This window comes from Condylura cristata, unplaced genomic scaffold, assembly GCF_000260355.1.
Source record: "Condylura cristata isolate star-nosed mole 26May11 unplaced genomic scaffold, ConCri1.0 scaffold00004, whole genome shotgun sequence".
NCBI lineage: Eukaryota > Metazoa > Chordata > Mammalia > Eulipotyphla > Talpidae > Condylura > Condylura cristata.
In genome coordinates this window covers 28335488-28357804 of record NW_004567105.1, presented here as the reverse complement: position 1 = coordinate 28357804, position 22317 = coordinate 28335488, and the positions used below count along the sequence as shown (strand labels likewise).

General features: G+C 34.9%; 1 protein-coding gene across 12 annotated transcripts in view; it reads right to left on the bottom strand.

Annotated features, from left to right (window-relative positions):
- Positions 1–221: 221 nt before the first annotated feature.
- The window catches only part of KCNC2 (potassium channel, voltage gated Shaw related subfamily C, member 2), a 171124-nt gene continuing 149028 nt past the window's right edge, over positions 222–22317 (bottom strand). For 2 of the 12 annotated variants that reach the window (XM_012720536.1, XM_012720535.1), the window contains exons 3-5: positions 10413–11340; positions 8147–8311; positions 243–1314 (exon numbers count right to left, since the gene is read on the bottom strand). In XM_012720536.1, coding sequence (XP_012575990.1) covers positions 1133–1314; positions 8147–8311; positions 10413–11340 — 1275 coding nt within the window. In that variant the 3' untranslated portion in view covers positions 243–1132. Of the gene's footprint in view, positions 3304–3984; positions 4655–8146; positions 8312–10412; positions 11341–22317 lie in introns of those variants that run through there. The other 10 variants (XM_012720538.1, XM_012720537.1, XM_004675878.1 and 7 more) reach the window with 10 other exon arrangements.

Below are 22317 nucleotides of genomic sequence, written 5' to 3'. Positions count from 1 at the left end.
TTTTGCCATCTCAAAATTGCAGAAGAAACTTAGGCAGACAATGCATTAGAAGGAAAAAACACTGACTACACACGCCTAAAACTTGAATGGAAATGAGAGTTAAGTATTTGGAATTCCATTTCAAATTATCACGTGGGAGTGTCTGGTTTGGTATCAAGAAGCAAAAGGATAGTAAAGCCTGTTGAAAACTCAAAAACAGAGAAAAGTCAAGAAAAAGATACGAATAATTTAATCACGTAGGATTCAAGTTAATCCCCAGCTCATTTGCCTTTTATTCTTCATTTCAGTTAGTTACAGTTCCATGTTATCTCCAAGGTTGTGCATGCACCTTGAAATATTCACAAAAGGTCCACGATACAGGGGTTCATAGTTAAGATATACATTATATTCAGAATCCCAGGGGAAGTAATAGATTCTGGAAACAGTGATTAAGCATGGCGAAGAATTCTTAGACAGTTTCAGCGGCAACAATTTTAAAGACAAGTACAAGCTTAATTTGTCACAAAACTCACAAAAAAGTGATTGAAGAATATCTCTTTTATGCAAAATATACATTTGAAGATATAATTTAAGATTCTACTATATGCTGACACTTCTCCTTGATCAATAAAAAAATATTCTCATTCCAGATTTTTTTATATTTATAATTGAGGTAACAATGATAGAAGACTTAAAGTATGAATAATGTCGGTGAATATTTTTTTTGGTCATGATTTTCCAGAACTAAACAAAGATATGATTAAAAATATGACAGTTTTCATAATAGGCACTGAAAAGTTTACAACATAACATGACAAGCTAATAACTTGTTTATGACAAAATGATACAATCAATGTTCATGGATTCAAACAGTAAGGGAGAAACCAGGGAAATTAAAAGAGACCTATACTACACCACTGTCACTGCCTTGCGTGATTTACAGCACAATCTACTGCGGGCCCATGAAGGGTAACTCACAGAAATATGGGCCTCATCGGAAGCTTCCGAGATGCTGATTGTGAGCGTGGCTTCCTTGGATGTGAGCTGGCCAAAGCTGTTGACCCATGCACACACGGTGGTATTTACAACTGTTTCATGGACACAGCCAGTCCAAAAGCAGACCACTCAGATGGCAGCACCAAATGAGTTCCAGTCACAGTTCTTTTAAAAACTTTAAGTGACTCTTGACGTTGCGGGGACCTCTTCCCAGGGCAACCTGGTCACCGCAGGGCAAGTTCAGCAGCAGAAGTCTGTTTCCGGGACAGTCCTTGGTGTGGCTAAATTCCACTGTCCCTTTTTCAGCAGCCAAAAATCCATGATAAATTCTGTATAACACTGCAGTCAATAACAGCAGCACCAGACAGTACATTAATTCCTTTACGATAAAGATGTGTTTAATTATAACTTTCTATGTGTATTGTTATCACAAAGATCACTGAATCTCTAAACATCAGATATGTATGTCTGGGTGGAGACACTGCTGTACAAGATCTCTGACATGCAGATCATGCTCCAGTACTTGGGGATCTAGAGTAATACACAGCATGTGCTAACAGCAAAAGTGACAATTGTCTTCCTAACAAAGACATGAGAATTAGGAATGAATCAACAACCTCACAGATCCTGTATACCTTAGAAAAATTGTTTATTTGTTAATGTCTTCCCTCCCATGCCCGACACACCAGACACGCTGTTTCTATTGCATTCATAGAGATGTGTAAACAGAATTTCTTCCACTTAGACAGAATAAACCCCCTTAGGGGCTTTGTTTGAGTGTAGTGATAAATGCTGGTTGCTAGGTAGTAGAAACTGACACTGGAGCAGGCATCCAATTGCAGCGATGTTGTAAAACTACTTTAATCCTGCTTATCAAAAAGGTCCACAGTACCAATTCACTTAGGTAGTCTACAGAGTATTATTAATTTATACATAAAGCAGAGAGGCTGTTATAAATAGCAATGAAGGCAGAAGACCCAATACTAAAATTGTGAACACCTGAACAAGGCATTTTTGTGCTTCATGGAGACAGATGGCATACAGTCAAGACAGAGAACTAAGATAGACAAACAGAACAACATACAGGACAAAGCACCTGATTAAACACTGCCTGAAAATTTGATTAGTCTAATGAGTCCGAAATTTAAGGCTGGTCCAGAAAACCTCTCATGAACACCAAAGTTCTTTGATGTTTGGCACAAAAATTAAGAAATAAAAATAAAAGAAGGGGGTAAAAGACACGAGAGTTTTGGGTGATATTTGGCATTCTGCCTCTGAAAATGATGACAAATTCTGGGACTTTAAAAAAAAAAAAAAGGCTATTACCAAGCAGCAATTCCTGGCTAAACAATGCACGCCTGGCTGGCAGTTACCTTTCTCTCGTGTTTTGTGCCTTCCCCAAGTCATTAAGTAAGAGATCTGGCTTCAGCTTGCGTGTAACCAGTAATGACAACATCTTTGCAGTTATCTGTGTGCAAACAACCAGAGACATTCAGAACGCTAATACAACATTTTTCATAAAATTAAGTTAATCAAGAAATTAAGCGGTTTAGTAAATATTTTGATCAGAGGTTAAGGAAAAAAAAAAAAAAAACCAAGGAGAAACTCACCCTCCCTGCCCCACAATTCAACATGCAGAACAGTTGACCAGCACTTTCATACCAGCAGGATGGATCGATGCAAATACACAAATCCCGAGCTATCCAGAGTCCCGAACTCTGAGACATTGCTTTCAGGTGAGAGACAGGATGGCCCATGCAAATGAGCTGACCAAAGTCACTGTGTGCAATCAAGATAGGATCCGAGACAACTTCAGAATGATTTAGAGTCACAAGAAATGAAGGTCCAATGAAGTAGTTAGCATTTGGAAGCACAGTTTTAAATATATTTCCCTGAAGTTATGCTTATGTATTTGTGTACTGTCAATAGCTGACACTATCTGTCATTTTATTGCAGAAGGAGATCAGGACAGCTACTATGGAAAAGTAGTAGCAACACTACTTTAAATAACTTTTATAGCCAGGATAAGACTCATTAGCTACCCAAATGGCATTTCAGACTTCAAATAGTAGTATCATGCAGAATTTTTACTGTATTAATGGAGCCTGGAATAACTCTATGTTTAATTGCTTCCATTATGGGGTAAACAGTACTTGAATTAATACAATTTAGCCGACTGATGCAGTTTGGTTTACAAGATAGATGGGATAGGAGATCGAGAGCGCCTCAGAGGACAAGGAGAGTTGTAGGGTGATGTTACTGGAGAGAGCCTCAGAGCATTGCCTGCCAAGCCCGCTATGTTGTTTAAGCTTCGGGATTTTTCATATCCTTTTATGAAAAAATGCACAGACATCAGTTGAATTCAACCAAAAAATAGACACAGACAAACAATACCATGCAGGGTAATCAAAAGTGCTATTTTTGAACTCAAAGAAGAATTTGTTTACAAAGAATTCAATATTGAGACAAGTTACAACTCTAAAACTATGAAACTTGCTATAGCTATCATTCCCAGAAGATTAAACCAGTGATCACAAATTATAGTGGCAATACTTCATCATCTATTCTTTCATAGAATATACCTGGTATTGATGTCATGTTGTCCTATGCTACCCCAGAACTAGAATTAGGCAGAGCAATCTAAGTAAGCTATAAACTTGTCTGGTACTTGTAAGTTTCAAAATATGTTCCTGAAAAAAAAGATTAACGGATTATTTATTATCTTTTTAATTTTTACTATTTACCAAGGTGATACAAGTGTTTTTAACTTCAAGTGGAAACCTTTTTTTCCAGCAAGTTTAATCTTCTAGCTTCATAGGGTTAAAAGAATGATTTTTCTTTTACATAGATGATTTGATACCACTTTCTAGATAAAGTAAGTTGAATGCTCATGCATAATCTCTTGCAAAGAAATAAATGAAGAACAAAAAGGAAAATGAATGAAATATATATTGAATTATAATCTCAATGAAGTAGTTTAAATCTACTTATATGATATTTTCACCTAACTCCCCCTGCCAGGAATTAAGAAAAAAATGATAATAATTCACTTTTTCTTTCTTTCACTTTGTATTCTAATTTTCTGTGTAGGATAGTTATGGAATTAGAGGATAAAAGGTGCTTCTCATACGGTTTAATCCAGTAGTTTTCCTCAGCTACTCTGGTAACACCCATCAAGGTCATCTCTGAAAAGATTCCCATTTTGTTGTATTTTTATTAGACAAGGTTAGGGGCACTAACATGTGGCGAGGAGCACATAATGTAAAGTTGGGAGTTGAACTGTCTGAAAAGTAACTCAAGTACTGACTGAAAAAGCAACCACCTTACACAGCTGAGGAAATGACGTGCTTTGACAAGTGCTGCTGAAAAACATGTTGTAGAGCAGAAGAATGAAGTTCTGTGTGGGACAACCAGCCCTGATACAATTCCAGTGAATTTCCTGTTTCCCCTAGATGTGCAGCACACTCATTACACCCTGGGCAGCCCGCAGTGTGCTCGGTGGCTGGGGAAGTAAGAGCAAGGGGCTTGTGTGTTTCCTCATGTTCCTCATAGCTTGTGTGTTTCCTCATGTTCCTCATAGCTTGTGTGTTTCCTCATGTTCCTCATAGCTACTTCTTTCTTCAATTCTGTATTTTCATGGCCCTTCTGGGGAAGTAGCCGTTGCTCTCACCTCCTTTCACTGAAAGGAGAGAAGTGATTTAAGAGATTTAGTGATCATCTGATTTATGAGCATGCAGGCTTGAAGGGATGTGGATTACAATAACAGTTCCATTACAGAGAAAAGTTGCGCTAGAAACAAGAGCCACTCCCAACTTGCACACATATAAACCTTCAGTAGACTGGGTGATTCCATTCCGATTTTGTAGTAGGAAACTTCTGTCATGTATTAAATGCAGGAAAGTTTGCTAGGACATAATATCTGTTAATGAAGAAATTACTTGCCAATGAGTTTTGCTAGTATTCTGAGCTAATAAATATGGAGATATATATATTTCATTCCCGTCATGGTGGATGATGGAAAAGTTAATGGCAGATGTTTTAATTAAAAAACAATTGCAGTTCATTAACTCTTACATAGAGACCTTCATATACCTGGAAATGCAACTATGAAAATTTTATGAAAGAACAATTTATTCTAGCTGACTGTATAACCTAAAAATGTAAAGTAGACTCTAAATTTAGATTGGTTTTGATCAAAATCAAGCTGGTGCATGTGTCAAGAAGGTGGATGATACCTGTAAGTCATCCTTATAAAATTTTAGATCTTGTCCCCATAATCTCCAAGTTCTGTATAGGATCTCCAAAAACAAGTAAAAGTCTGTTTGAGAGTTTTTAATTAATAATACTAGTAATATATAATACTGTCATATAAATTAAATATCTTATTAAAGGACAATAAAGATTGTCCTTTCTGTTTATACATTTCTTTATTTTAACTTTATTGTACTAATTTTGATTCCATTTCCATTAAAGACTTTCCTTTAATTTAGTAACAAGTATTTTATTGGCAAGATGCCTTTCTTAGAAATTTAGTTCTCTTTATTATGCAGGTTCACTTTGGATGAGAAAACTTAATTGCCTAATCAAACTTTCATTGACTGCAATGGCTGAAAAAAATAACTCACAATAATCAACAATAGTGAACATGGTTTAAACTAATATCTAAATCCTTGGTGTGCTTGATGTACTTTCTGTGCTGAACTTAAATGCCTATGCTCATTCAGGGCAATGTTGAATATCAATATGGCCATCAATATGTGTGGTTTTATTTATGTTTTTCTTAAAACTACTGAATAAATAGAAATAAGACTTCCTAAGTATTGGTAGTTCACTCTGCTAGGGAGTCTATAAGTCTTCTTAATGTATCTTCATCCATACTGGTAGACTTATAACAAATAATTAGTAGAAAAACAATTCAACGGGAATCCAGTCATTTTATCTACAAAGGAAAAAAAAATTTCAAATTCTACAATCAAATCAGCAGAGAGATCAATATGAAAGGTAAAAAAAAGGAGAGACCACTTTCAAAATAAATGAGTAGGAGAAACAGAGAAAAGCCTACAACCTACATAAAATGAAACTAAATAAATTAATTCCTAATAGACATGACAAGAAAACACACTAAGAAAATTAAGTGAAGTTAGTCAGAAATGTTACCTGACTTAGGAGAAAAAACATAAAGCTGCAGAAGAGTTAGGCAAGAATGAAAAGGAAGTTGATTATAATGAGAAATGACTGAGAATAAACTTACAGGTGAATATTCAGAGATGTTCTCATTGATAAAGCACATTTGTATGTGTGAATTAAAATTGCATATATAACTTTTCCATATAAATTAAATATTATTAGTTGCTGTACCCACTGAACTGATATTTTAAAAAATACCTCTATATCAACATAGTCCTTTAATGTATAGTCTTTTTTCCATCATGATTTCCTTGACAGTTTAAAATTCAAAATGTTGTCTAACATGAAAAACAATTGTAGCTACTCCTTAAACTCATGAAAATGGTGTAACTATTACATGTGATGCTTTGTTTAATGATACTCAAATTGTATGTATGTTCAACCACGTTACATATAAATACAGATAACCACTTTGTGTATGTTTATACATATATATGAGCTTACATGTTATTTGTAGTTAAATATTATTATCATCATTATTAAGAGTAATACATAGACTTTGATCAAAACTATGATAGGACATTAGCTATCTTTATAAAATAGTATTATAACACAATACCTAAATTTAAAACAATAAACTATCAGTTAAGCCAATTCAGATAATTGAAACACAATTTGTGATAAGGAAAAGATGGAGAGAATGGAAGTACTTGGAATGAAGTGGTATTTAGGACTTCACTTATTGAAGAAACTAGAGTATCTTTTCATTTCAGACTCAAAGGAACAGAAACAGAAAGGACAGCGTAAAATGCTAAGAAGAAATGAAAAAAAGTGCGTGAGTAATGATGTATTTCAAAGAAAAAGGTTATTACAAAATAAATAGAAGAGGTTTAAAATGATAAAGTATTCAACAGGGTGAAGCTGCAATGAATAGAAAATGAGCAAGATATTATTTATATATATATATGTATATATATATAATTTTTTTTTTATTATTGAGGTAAGATTGGTTTACATCATTATTTGTGTTTTGGAGGTCCAAGGTTCTCAGGTGTACTCTTCAGGTGTTACTCTTAACACTACACCTACCACCAAACACACCCACAGTCAATCCCCACTGTGCAGGAGCGCTAATAAGAAAGTTTGGAATGACTTTTCATGCAAGTTCAGTCAATTTCATATGAAATTATATACTTTCACTATGCTGTCAATAAAAAGAAGCTGGCAAAAAAGCAACAGAAAGTATCAATAGAAAGAAGTAATCAGCACTCTGACAAGGATGTGTTGTGTCACACAATTATTGCCTAAGGAGGAAAAATATCCAATTTTCCTGAGATAGTTATTTTACTAAAAAAAAAAAATCAGCATGTAGGGAATAGTTACTGTGGCACAATCTATGAAAATAGAAACATAGAATAGAGCCTCTGTATTCTTTTACATTCCTCAACCAAGACAATTGCCCCACAAATTTATTCATGAAACAAATATTTATTATCTCCTATGTGCCAGGTACAGTTCTGTGTCAACTGAAAAGTAGTAATAAACTTAAAATTATTATTATTGTCCTATAGAGAAATTATTTAAATTCTCATGTAGACTTTGAAGTGGCAACCTCTGACATTCAGATAAAAACTGCCTCATATTGGGTAAGAGACAAAATTAGAGTAAATTTAAAGTTTTACTTAAGAAAAAAATCCTTATGGCTGTTTTATAATCAATTTCTAATCAAATACATGTAGAGAATCAGCTAGTTACTTTTATTAGTTATAAGAAAAAGATAATTTTGAAGACTGCTGAGTACTTTATATTAAATTGGATGACTGACAACTTTTAAAATTGAGGAGGGTGAAATGTTTTTCAGAGATGACAATCAGGCAGGATGACATGACATGTATTTTAAAATGTTTATAATGAAAGATGTGATGAGGGTAGGAAAAAAGCACTAAATACAGTCTTTTCTAGAAACGATGAATGGCATTTTACCTCACACCATATATTTGCAACACTTAATTGCCTGTTAGGATCTGATTAAATGAGAGCCTACCTTTCCTGATGCCTCCATCAGAAGCACACGTGTAATCACCTGTCGTCAGTAGGAAACACGTTTCCCCTCTTCTGTTTTTGTCTCTGGTACTAGAACGTCTGATGGGGAGCCTTTCTGGGGGTGATAATGGCGGCTCACTTCCTGTACTGTCGTCGCCTGATAACACTGGTCACAGCACCACGCCCATTGACAGACAGTGATGGATGAGGAAATGAGACAGTACAAAGAGTTTACACCAAATGTCCCAAGTACAGTCACTCGATATACAAAACATAATAATCACATCATACTAAGAAAAGTAATTTCCATCACGCCTTACAAATATTTACATGGAGTAAATGGAAATGCGTTGAAAAGGAGAAAAATGTTCTTTGGGGAATTTTAATTTCAAATTGATCTATCAATTGGCAAATTAATTTTCACCAAGCTAATATGAATTCAAATAAGGGTGATCACTAGGAAAAACACAAATTAATACCCTACATTTTTTAATACCCTACAATTTTAATATGCTATCTAGTTATTATGAATAGGTATATTTAAAATTGGAGTCTGTTTAAGGAAAAAGTCCAATTAAATATTTGTTTTTGTAGTTTGTTAACACATGCTCTTATTCTTTTCTGAAAATAGTTATTTCCCCAAAAACCTTAATGAAAATGTTCCCAAAGCTCACAACCTTTGTATCATTTCTCCATTTTGAAGTGACAAAATATTTTTGATTGGAATAGAGCAATCAGCTTCTCAAAATGCCCTTGCAGCAATAATGGATTTACTCCTACATGCCTGCCAAAGGGTTTCATATGCCATCAGCCTAGAAACTAACTTTTTAGAACAATGTTTATGTAGGCTGAAAATGTGTCCACTTAGTCCATGCCCTTCTTAAAGACTCTGCACAGGTTCTCTAAGAACATTCTGATAGATGAACAATACCCACTCAACTCTACCACTCATAAAGATATTATTGACCTAACAGTTTTTAGATACATCTTTACAAAATTTGCGGGACAGTCTGCTAAATGATTATAATGACTATGAATAAAATCTCTGAAAAGCAGTTCATTTCCAACTATATATTTTTGCATTGATCCTATACAATCTTTTTGGAGCTAAGGAGAAAAATTTGAAAATATCACCTTGCTTTGCTTAATTGGTATTTGTTATTTATAAACTATGCAAAACATGAAATCATGTTATTTTATAAGAAAAAATAGATCTATTTTTATCTATCTACGGTATAAATCTTCAAAGATGGTAAGAGCTAAATTGATCAATCTAGAAAATATGTCATCTCTAGTATATATATAAGAGTTCACACTACTAGCAGTCACTTTGGCAAAATAAGAGGATCAATTTATAGCTAATCAAATCTAGATTGTCTATGATAATGGAAAGAAGTAGGGATTCAGTGAGTCTCAAGAAATAATCACCCAAAATTTAGTTCTCGGAGGAATAGACTCCAATGGATTGGTAGTGCAAAAAAAAAAAAAAAAAAAAAAGAAAGAAAGAAAGAGAGAAAGAAAGAAAGAAAAGAAAAAAAAGAAAAGAAAATCCACAGGCAATTGCAACTTTGCCATTAATTAGTTGAAGCAGATCACCTAACCCCTGCATTATGGTGGGTTGCTTACATTACATAACACCTTGATCAATCCAAAGGGATTATATTGAAATAGCCTACTTAAGGATAATGAAGATTTACTCAATCCTTCATAATGTTACTAGGGTAGATCTTTGTTAGCGAAAGGACTGTAGTCCATATCACCTCTTTGGTGTTAAGGCCTTTGAAATGTAAACATCCATTCTTCTTAAATAACTGCTTCTTATGAATTAGATTGAGATGCATGGCCCCAAGAGGCAGAGATAAAACTGAGACAAGTACACCAAGCCCAGTGATATGGAGATCAACATTTTGGGAATGAAAGATGGAAAATGAAAATGGCCAGTATCATACCATCACATCATGCAGGAAAACAAAGAAACGTTGGCACACAAGCAACAAACAGGCAAAAGAAAATATTGGCACCATCAGCAAAGGGCATTCCCAGTAAAGCGGAAACTCTATAAACCAGCTATGCAGACTTCTACTTAGAATTCATTTAGAAAAGCTACATTCTAGTTATATACAAGCCTGACAACAAACACACGTTTTGTGAAGGGTAGGATCAAAAATTCATGATCATTTGCATAAAATGAGAATGACCATCATCTACCCAAGGGTCAAATTGATCTACAAAGTATTTAATGACATGCATTTGAAATCGTGCCTTACCTGATCTGTTATGTTCCAGAAGTCGACTGTCTTTACCTAGACACGTGTCACCCTGTGTGCTATTGCAGGCCATATTTAATTCTGTCTTGCAAAAAGTAGGTGAGCTTGCCTGAGAGGCAGGAGGGATGTGCTTCTTTCTTTTCCTTGGAAGTTTCTGCTTCGCCATGGCCAAAGAGTAGTACATTCCAAAATTGTTGACAATGACAGGCACAGGCATGGCTATTGTGAGCACTCCAGCCAGAGCACACAGGGCTCCCACCAGCATCCCTGACCACGTCTGAGGGTACATATCTCCATAGCCCAAGGTTGTCATGGTCACCACAGCCCACCAGAACCCAATAGGAATGTTTTTGAACTGCGTATGCTCGCTAGCAGAAGGGTCATTAGGTTGCGCTCCTACTCTCTCAGCATAGTAGATCATGGTAGCAAATATCAAAACTCCTAGTGCCAGGAAGATTATCAGCAGCAAAAATTCATTAGTACTAGCTCGAAGAGTGTGTCCAAGAACTCTCAGACCTACAAAATGGCGGGTGAGCTTGAAGATTCTCAGGATCCTCACAAACCTTACCACCCTGAGGAAGCCAAGCACATCTTTAGCAGCTTTGGATGACAGCCCACTGAGTCCCACCTCTAAATAGAAAGGCAGGATGGCCACAAAGTCAATGATATTCAAGAGATTTTTGATGAATTCAAGTTTATTGGGGGAAAAAACAATACGGACTAAAAATTCAAAAGTAAACCACACCACACACACTCCTTCTACATACGTCAAGGCGGGATCCGTTTCGATTTCATACTGTAGAACAACACTTGTGCCATTGATGACTGGTTCTGTCTTGTTTTTAACAATATTGAAAGCTTCATGTGTCTCCAGGCAAAATGTCGTGATTGAAACCAGGATGAAGAATAAAGAAGCAAAAGCAATAAACTGTAGGGGGAAAGAAATAAAAGAGAAAGAAAGAGAAAGAGTGATCTGAACCAGAATATTTACTTTGATCCAAAGCTAAGAGCATCAATCTCTGCAGATGAAAAAGAATAAAAACACATTTGGAGATTCTACTTGGGTTGTTATTTAAGTGAGAAACTGTGCTTGGGGAACATTAATTAAAGTTGCACCTTTGTATTAGAAAATAATTTCTTGACACTTGTAAGAAAAGACACCAGTGAAGAGAATGTAGAAATCACTCCAAAAAGAAGGCTAAAGAGCAACTGACTGAAAAAAAAAAAAAAGGTAAAAAAAAAAATGATCCTAGGAATCATCATGTATTAAGTCAAGTTTTATGTCTCTAAATAAATGGTAGAGTCCACACTAATGGAATTTTGGAATCTATCCAAATTTAACGGTAGGTTTGTATCTACTTAAAAAAAATGTCATGAGGAATGATTACGAAAAAAACAACCTCTGACATATGTTAGCATTGAAATAATATCAACTTAAGGTAAAGACACGCCCAAAAGAACCAATATAAGGAAGAAGAATAGTGAACAAAAATGAAGAGACAAAAAGAGATTTAAGAAACCAAATAAATGGGCCCTCCCTGGTGGCGCAGCGGGTTACAGCACAGCACTAAGTAAGGCACTAAACCCACTTCAGCATGAGTTCATCCCCGCCTATCCCAGAGGTGACCCACATGGCGCAGCAGACCTCTCCTGACCCGCCAGCTGCTCCCCTCAGCAGTGTACTTCATCAGTCAGCCTGTTCTGCTCCCCACTCTGTCTCTGGCCTGTACTTCAGCTCTATATGCATAAATAAATAAATCTTAAAAAAAAAAGAAGCCAAATAAAAGATAATTTATTTCTCTCCTGGAAAAGAACTACAAATATTAGAGTAACATATTGCAAAGTTGTTTTTTTATTAGTCAGCCCTATTTCATTTCTTCAATTAACATTGCATAAATAGGAACAATGACTAATAATGATAAAAATTCTCACTTACATAAAAAACATTCTTAAAAAGCAGTTTACATAATTAACTCATATTACTCCCCATCACAACACTACAATTATCCCAGTTCACAATTCTGACATATTAGGCACAGAAAATCTAGATCTTTTCCAAGTCATAAGATGCAGAGACAGATCTGAGACTCTAACCTGACAGGGTTAGGTCCAGATTCTTTTCCTTTAACTATCAAACTCTCAAATGTAGAAAATAAGTATGATTAGAGGATTTATTTCTCTTAGGATCATACACGCCTTAATAATAAAGACCTGGAAACTTAAAATCCTGTTGTTCGTGTGAATGGTAATGTTGGATAATACTTTTGAAGAAACAGACAGATTTCTAGTGCTTTCTGAGACTGATCTCAGATTTATCAAGATACCAGTAGACTGCTCCTTGAACATCTAAATGAGTTACTCAAAAGCAGGATGTTGTAAGTTAGGTGGGGAGGGGGCCTTATTTGAAAATAATAGGGTATCACTAAAACTTAAAATAGTTCCCTAGTAGCTATTCTTCAGTCATAGCATTGAGAAAATCCAGGTTTCAAGAAGAGATTGAAAATATCTTTTTTTCCTGGTTGGGTTTCAACCAACAAGTATCTATGAAGTAAATAAAAGGATTAAAAAATAAACTTAGGGATCTGACCATTTGCCTTAAAGAACTATTCCCAATTCTGAAACTGTTTCTGTGCAGTGTGCTAGTTACTGCAGTTAAATAAACTGCAATTTTATTTTATGCCTCTATCTAGTCTTCCTCAGTCAGGATTCTTTCAGCTACCTCTGCTGTCTCACACCCATCACTTACATTTATGTAGTGAATTGAGTGGGACTTTCCAACACTGCTTATTCAAAATTTGTCCTGTTTGCCTGCCCACCTCCATCCAACAAAAAAGGTTTCTTGTGTACCTTTTTGCTTGCCAATAAAAAACTGAGGTCTTTCAGTCTGGTATTTTCTCACCCTTCACTTAGTCACTTATGACATATTACAAGAAGCTTTCCTATGCCAGGTCTCAAAGTTAGGGTTTTAATTTGACAATAGTTAACAAAAATATAATCTCTATCTTTGAAGAATTCACAGTTTGCTAGAGATATAGACATTAAAAAAACCTTGACAAATTGTACTGCAGCAATTGTGATAAATGTAATGGAAAAAAAAAAAAAGCTTGGAAAGAACTAAGAAAGGAACTTATTTAGACTGAAGTGTTACAGAAACTTCCAGAAAAATATTAATAGCTTGAAATATGAGGGATGAATGGGTGAGGGTGACCTGATGGAAAAGGAAGACTTGTATAACATAAAATGGGAAATTTTTACAAAAAAGATTGGACCTTTTCTGTCTCATTTGATGACTAACACCCTAGGAACAGCAAGTTATCCAAATCTGCCTTTGTGCACATATTGTGATGAATAAATCCCAATGTAGAACAGAGACCCTGAATTTAAAGGTTAGCTTATTCTTTTTCTGAACAACTTTAAATCAACCCAAAATATTACCTGGGTTTTAAAATGAGGCTGGAAGCTGGCTTTAAAGCCATTTTGACTGCTGGTGTGCTCCTTTGACTTGTATTAGGAGACCTAAAGAACTCACTGATGTTAAATAACTTTACCAGTCCCTGGATGGAGATGAAGTAAAAATAAAGCATATATATTAAAGTGTTTTTTTAGTTTTAAAACACTTAGAGAGATTAGAAATCATTATTACATATTTTAGTATACTTTAATAAAACATGAATATTTCCTCAATAGAAACTACTAGAACCTGATGTTTCTGTTCATTAAATAACTAATTATGTTATCAGGAAAAGGTCAAATAGTGTCCTAAGATACCACTTTTGAAGGTTGGAATTTAAGTAACATGAGTCATAGTGTGCTAGGAAACCATTTAAATTACCCACTCATATTCCTATAAAAGGAGTGTGGTCTGAAGATTGCCTTCATTAGCATACACTCAGGGACACACAAATGTGAATTCATTACCCCCACATCACAGATTGGGCACAGATTCTCTAGTGTAGGGAATCTGCATCTAACAAGCTTCGTAGGTGATTGCTATGAATGCTAGTAAGAAAATCATTGTACCAGAGCTTAAAAAAAAAGAAGATAATACATTATTAAATGAATTGGACCAGGTTTTAAATTACAGGTATTTATACACTTAAAAAATATCTTCCTAAACTTGAGTAAGAATGGTTGAGCACCTCCTAAGCCATGAGGTTTGTGTGTGTGTGTGTGTGTGTGTGTGTGTGTGTAAGGAGAGAGAGAGAGAGACATAATTTTGGCTCCTATACAAATACTAGTCAGTAAAATAATCAATGGAATAAGCTCTAAATATACAAAATGCTAAGACATAAAACTAGATAAAACAAAACTTATCTGATTTCAAAAGTGATCTAGAATTTACATCAATAATATCAATATTTTATTAGTAGTAGTTAATAGGACCACATCACAATTTTCTAGTTGTATTATTCTTCGTTGTACTTTTTATAGCTCAGTATATCTTTGGCTTTTAAGTATTTTGTAAATCAGCAGGGATGTGGTAATTCTGTAATATGAATACAGAGAATATTTTTAAAAAGAAACAAAGAGTAGCTATTTCAGGTTCTACATGTTAACTATTATGTCAACCTACCTTAATGCAAACATTCAAGTATGAATACATCTCCAGTTATGCGCAGGGTAGGAAAGGATAGTAAGTATTTTTGTGTTTCAATTTTGTTTCTGTTAGCAATAAAATAGATGTAATTGAACTCATAATTAACTTGATTACTCTCAAAAAACAATGAGACCAGTTTCTGAAGTGCCCCCTTCTTTCTGCTACTCTCACTGGGACACCTTCATCTTGTAGCATTTTCACATATTTTTTTATTGATTCCACATATCCACAGTTGTTCCAAGAGTATCTAACCATCCATAACCAAGCAAGAAGCAGGTTGTTTTGAAATTAGGTAGGGACAGTTATTAAAAATGTCTATTTGATTTGTAAAAATCCCACTGGCCACAGCATAAAATCTGTCATTTCAAAATCATTTTATCCTACTCACTCACAATTAGAAACTGTGACATTTTTTGTAAAGTGGTTGGTAAACTTGAAGTAAAATTAAACTGATAAGAATAAATACTGCATTAATTGTAACTAAAAGTCTGAGAAGTGATATGTTGAAGAGATGTGCTCATGTAACTTTGAATCATATACAGTGCTGTAAAACAATATTGCCTCAATTAAAAAAATACAATATAAACAGAGCCTGGAGGGAAATTAAACATATATTTTTAATTAAAATCACTGAAAATAATTGAATATTTGAAAATTAAATTACAAGGAGATTTTTAAGATAACTTGTCTAAGACACATGGTAAGCAATTTCAGTTTCCACAATTCCACATATCTTTAGCTTGCATTCAAAAGCACTACATATATTTTTAAAAGAAATGTTTCATTTATACTATGTCCATTATGCTTAAGTAGTGAAACAAAATTTGAGAAAAGCAAGGACTTTCAATCCTGAAGCATCAGACCTCCATAGGGCTTCCTCACCCAAATTGTCCACTTTTAGAAATTTGCTCTGGAAAACATTTCTACAAAAGTGCAAAGAGAGAGGAAAGGACATTCATTGAAGCATTCTTCGTAGGGAAAAAAATACAGAATAGAATATAAATCAGTCAATAGTATGTCCACAACATTACAAGAATGAGGTAGCTTGATATATACTGTTATGGAATGATATCACTAGATAATGATAAAAATCATAATAATCAAAAAAGGTGGTAATCAACTACATTCACAATCTAGTCCTATGTATTTCTTCATGTAGAGCCAATCTATGCAAATAGAATAGAAACTCTATCTTATTGGCAAGAGCTAGATGCGAGTGCAAGATGGGCATCAGGTGTGACCACTTGGAAGCCCTGACTGATTTTTATCAATGTCTGCAAAGTTTATAGTATTAATGAAAATTCTAATCACAAATTATTTATTTACTTTTAAGCAATGTTTAGAGAACATAAAGCCCAAGAGAGGATCTTCATTCTCAGTGACCACTAAGCTGATTTTAGTAGTCTACAGAAATTATACATTGGAAGTTTCTGATTTTTCTTCTTTCCTACAGCAACGTAAACATACCAGGTGCTTTTCATTATTTATATAGTCATGTCCCATACACTAGCTTTGCCAGAATTAACAAGAGTGTGATGTTGTTCACAGAGCTGTGGTCTCTAGAGGGAGAAATCGTGGTTTTCATTATAAGTCTGTCCTCAAGGGTTAGCCATGCAGCAGCAGCTGGAGTTGACTAACCAGTGGTTCCATGCAGAGTTGACAATTACGTCAGTTTCTGAGGCAGGCAAAATCAGTTTTCCTTTGTTCAAGTTTTACTATATAAAATCAGATCCACAAACTTTACTACATGTATGATAATGAATTAGACTAAAGAATGGGATCTTCCTTTAACAGGGGTGCTGCATACATTCATGACTATTCCATTCAGAATTCAGTGAAGAGAGTAAAGAAGATTAAGTTTTAGTTTATTGTATAAAATCATGTTTGTGTATGTTATATATTTCATATCTATAACTACATATAGAGTATATTTATATGCATTAGGTATACTGGTGGGGATTATGTATAGACCCAACTATACTATAATGATAGATATAGAGGCAGCTATAAAACAAAATAATATGTAGATTCCTCAAATCAAGAAAAATATTTCTGTATGTTGCTTTTGGTCACTGAGATTCATGTGGACTCATAAATATCTTCCACTATATTTTAGATATTCTTATACAATGTAAATATACCTCATTTACCTGTGCATTAATTTTCAAGGACATTAACTAATTTCACTGACATTTTGTTTTGAGCCAAAACCTGTCCACCCACACCAAGTATGATTTTCTAGGATAAAGGTAAAGAAGAACTATCCCTAATATTAGTAATACCTAAATTACTTATGATGGCCTAAGTTAGGTAGCTGGAATTTTAAAATATCAAATATAAATATACACAGTACCATTTTGCTTTTATAATCTCAAAGTAAATTTTAAAGTCTGTGTCATTAACATATTCTATGAAAATAATTTTTATACTGTTTTGTCTGAAGAAAAATTTTCACTTCTCATTCATAAAAAAATATAAAGCATTATAAGCATTCATCCCAGTTCCAATTATTATAATTCCTTCCAAAATTTTCATTTTTTAACAGTTAATTTGTTTAAATTTATTTTTAAAATAACTCAATTTGTCTTGGAATGATATGACTTATACAACCTTGATCTAGAATTAAACTTCTCTATCATGAATCTCAGTATATTTTTTGTAAGGCCAACAATCATTGACAAAAATGAATTATCTCTAGATTCTTTAGTTTTACTTAGCTGAAAGTGAGAACAGCAACAGGAGAGTAGAATTAGAGTAAATTCAGGTAGAGTAGGGGGGAGGTGACTTACTAGAGGTTCACTACTCTAAAAGTCTGTCTTTTTATTCTGGTTAAAAACAGATGCTCTGGTAGCTTAGTGGGTTAAAAAGCATTAAAAAGTTAAAGCCACTTCAGCATGAGTTCAATCCCTGTCTAGGAGGTAATCCACAGGGTGTGGCAGACCTCTCCTCACCTACACACTACTCCCCTCAGCAGTATACTTCATAAGTAGGCCTGTTCTGCTCCCAATCTGTCTCTGGTGAATCTTCTCATCACCCCTGTACCTCTGGCCTGTATCCCCATTCTGTATGCACAAATAAATAAATCTTAAAAAAAACATGCCCAATGAGCCATGTTGCCTCACTACCTGCAGCACCATCTTTCCTGTTAGAGACTGTCAGAGTGTCTCAAGCTTCTGTCTCAAACACTGTTGCCTTATTTCCATGTCTGCTTGTTCAGTAATCATTTTAACAGCATGACATTATGCCCAACAGACCCTCCCGGCCATACACGCATTTACATATTTGAGTTTGGGCTTTAGTATTCCCAAGATCAAGCAGCTTAGTGAACATCACTCTTCTTTACTCTGTGCTTTAGGTCAGGAGCCACTCCACTTTAGCTCTGCAGGTATTCCTATGTGGATAAAGGACACTGAAATCTCATTTCTTTTTCAACCTGAAGGAATTGGGCACTTTTTGCAATACAATACTTGCCAAAATTTCCAGAAAGCAGAGGCAAATTTTCTATTTGCCAAGGTAAAGGTCTCTGTGTAACTTGTCATTTTGTTATAAAAAACAGAAACCCCCATTTAAAATCTAAGGGAATTCATTGACCTTGTAATTGAAAATTCAGTAGGGTCAAACATAGCATTGCTTGCATAAGCAACATGACCTCCTCATCAACAGCTATTGAAATGTGGGGTAGGGACTTCTAGTGGTCATGAGACCTTTTCTTAGGCCTAGCAAATCAAAACTAGCTTTGTAGCAATATTAAAATATTTTTGCCCTTATATTCTCTTATCACTGGGTCACAAGGGAATTTTCCAGATGCTACATAATATGTGATATCACAATGGACTGATAATAAGAAGATGTAACAATTAATAATTTCTATTGATACATGAGAGATTTGCAAAAGTGTAAAACAATGCAACTCTTCTCACTTTAGTGTTTGTTTTAGATTTTTTTTCTTTTTAAACATTTAAAGAATTTAAAAATCTTTTAAAATTTATTTTCATTAAAAATGTTTGCTGGCATGGTGATTTGATGATGGGAAGCCCATGGGGATTACAACTGAGGTGGAAAAGTGCACAAAATGATGTAAAAATAAACTATTATTTATTTATATATTTTTAAAGATTTATTTATTTATTCATACAGATCTGGGGTACAGGCCAGAGATGCGCAGGGTGAGAGGAGTCACCAGAGACAGAGTGAGGAGCAGAACAGGCAGATGGATGAAGTACACTGCTGAGGGGAGCAGCGGGCGGGTCAGGAGAGGTCTGCCACGCCATGTGGATCTCCTCCGGGGCAGGCGGGGAATCGAACTCATGCGGAAGTGGCTTAATCTTCTTAGTGCAGTGCTTTAACCGGCTGCGCCACCAGGGAGGGCCCTAAACTATTATTTTTTAAAGTGTTTTCTGAGATCACTGGATGATATTTTAAGTCTGGAAAATAAATCTCTCTCTTTTTTTTAGAGATTTGTTTATTTATGCATGTAGGAACTGGGGTGTAGGTCAGAGGTTGGGCAGCAGTTGAGAGGGTTCACCAGAGACAGAGGGGAGGAGAACAGGCAGATAACTGAAATACACTGCTGAGGAGAGCAGCGGGTAGGTCAGGAGAGGTCTGATGCACCATGTAGGTCATCTCCCTTGCTAGCCTGGATCGAACTCATGCTGCAGTAGCTAACAATAGCTTGATGATTCTGTGTCTTTACCCCCTACACCACAAGGGAAGCTATGTCTCTTAATCTTTCTCTGTATGATTACTAGAACCAGATAGTGACTCTATACAAGATCACAAAGTCTCCAAAGTGAACTTTAATGGAATTAACTGTTTCATTATATTTTTAAATAACTAAATAAAACTATGCATTTGTTTCGTAAATAACTACTAAAGTGAGCTCTAACCTATTGACAGAATCCTGGAATAATAAAAAAAATCTGAGTCCCCTGAAACCTGATTCCAGCTTCCACCGATGCATCAAAGAAAACTCAGATGTCATTCTCCAGCTTATACCTTCTTATGTGATTCATAAAATAATTCCTTAAATCAACACAGTTTTTCAGTCTCAGTTAAAAGGGTAATCAAAATGACTATATTAGTCAGCGTTCTCCAGTGGAAGCGAACCAATAGGATATACAAATATATAGAAAGAGATGTATTGTGAAGAATTAACTCACATAATTTTGGAGGTTGAGAAATTCCAAGATTTGCCTCTTGGAAGTCATGTACATCCCTCGGTTCATGCATGTAAGTCCATGCCAGCTGTAGCATGAAAGTCCATGCTATAGTCCTCAACCTACCCGAAGTCTGAAGAAGCTGTGAACTAATGATGTAAGTCCCAATGTGGGTAAAAATGCCTGCGAACTAGGAGCACCATTGTTGGGGTGCAGGAGAAGATGACTGTCCCAGCCCAGGCAGAGTGAATTCACTTTTCTTTGCTCTATATGGTCCTCAATGAATTAGTTCATGCTCAACATACTGGTAAGCAAATCTTTTCTCAATCTATCTTGTCAAATACTAATCTCAATTATAAAATATCCTCACAGACATACCCATAAACGTGTTATCAGCTCTCAAGCATTCCTTAGATCAGTCTAAGAAAGTCAGAGGAACTGTCACAATGATTACTAAACGTAATTGATTCGCAGGGCCCATTACATTACTCAAATGTGATCTTCTGATCCTATAATATTTTTCTGTTATTCTGAACCAGATTTACCAAATACCTAACTCAGTATCTACACTCTTCTTTCTCCCCCAGTGTCTTCTGTTGAATATTATATATTCTCAGACATGGAATATCTCTAGCATTTTCCTCCCTTCTCTCCATTCTCAGTGTCAGAGGCTTAGATTTTAAATGCCTTTAATTTGCTTTCCCTGGATTACTTGGAAAAAGCACTCCTTTATAAGAACAACTGTGATCATGTCACTCATCTTCTCAAAACACTTTAATGGCTCCCAATTACAGGATAACATACAATGTTCTTAATATGTCATTCAAGAAATTTCTATATATAGACCTTAAATACCTTCCTACCATGAACATCACAATCTTCTATGATGAACCAGACACTCTAATCCTCATTCCTTGTGCTTGCAGCGCTACTATCCAAACTATACCTCTTTCCTTTGTATGACTAGAAAAGTACTATGTAGTATTCATGATTCAATGCAGAAATCACTTGATCTTTGAAAAAAAATTGTTTAATATCTGAGGTAAAATTAAGCACTTTGCTTTTAGTTTCCAATTCCTAATTCCACTATAACATGCATCTCATTTTGTAATATTTTGTAATATTTTGTAATATTGGTAGAACACAAATTTGTGACAGTAGGAATTTTTGTTTGTATTTGATGTGACTGGTACTCAATTGGTGCTTAATATATGTTGACAAAAAGTAATGGCAGAGAATACATCGTCACATCAATTTATCTCAGTTCTGGTTAATAGAGTAAGACCCAACCACTTACATAAATGGATTTTTAAGAAGGTCCATTAGAACAAGTATGATAGGAAAAGGAGAAAAGATTAAATGAACTATAAGCTAAGAATAATTAGGGAAAAATTGTCAGTCTGAATGACAAAAGCGGGGTTATGTCATAGGTGAAAAGGAAGTGAATGTTTCCAGGAGGAAGGATTAACAATGCCTATTTCAGAAGAGCACAAATTGGATGAGATAATTTGACCATCCTTAGTAGCCTCAGATGAAACCAATTTTAGTAAAGAAAATAGAGAGAATCCAGATTTGAAGAGATTAACAAATGAGTGGATGCTGAGACATCGGAGTGACAAGTAAACACACACACATCCACTCACAAGCTGCATTCACAGGGCTTAAGTCTGCTTGCCCATAAAGACCACTACAAATTTAATTTTCTTTGGCTTTGCTATAGGAATAAACAAAATTGCTTAATTTGACAAAATGTAGATAACTATTCATTAGATACTCCAACATCAGATCATAAATTTGGAAATACAAAGATATGAACTTAGTAGTTGAAGTTCATAGCAAATATTCCTGAATGCTATAACTGAAATTGTTTAAATCATGGGCTTTTTCATGTGTAACTAATCAACAAATCATGGTAATTCTATGCTTATTTTGTGTTATTTTTTAACTAATTCGACCCCAAAATTCAATTCTGCATTTGCTGTCCTTAAATGGCATCAGGAGGGTTAGAAATTCAGGCTCACACCACTTACAAAAGTTCTATAAAATTAAGTGGTATGGAAAACTGTTTGGAGGTTCCTCAAACTGCTAAACATGGAGCTTCCCTATGACCCAGCAATCCCACTCCTAGGTATCTACCCAAAAGACACAAAAA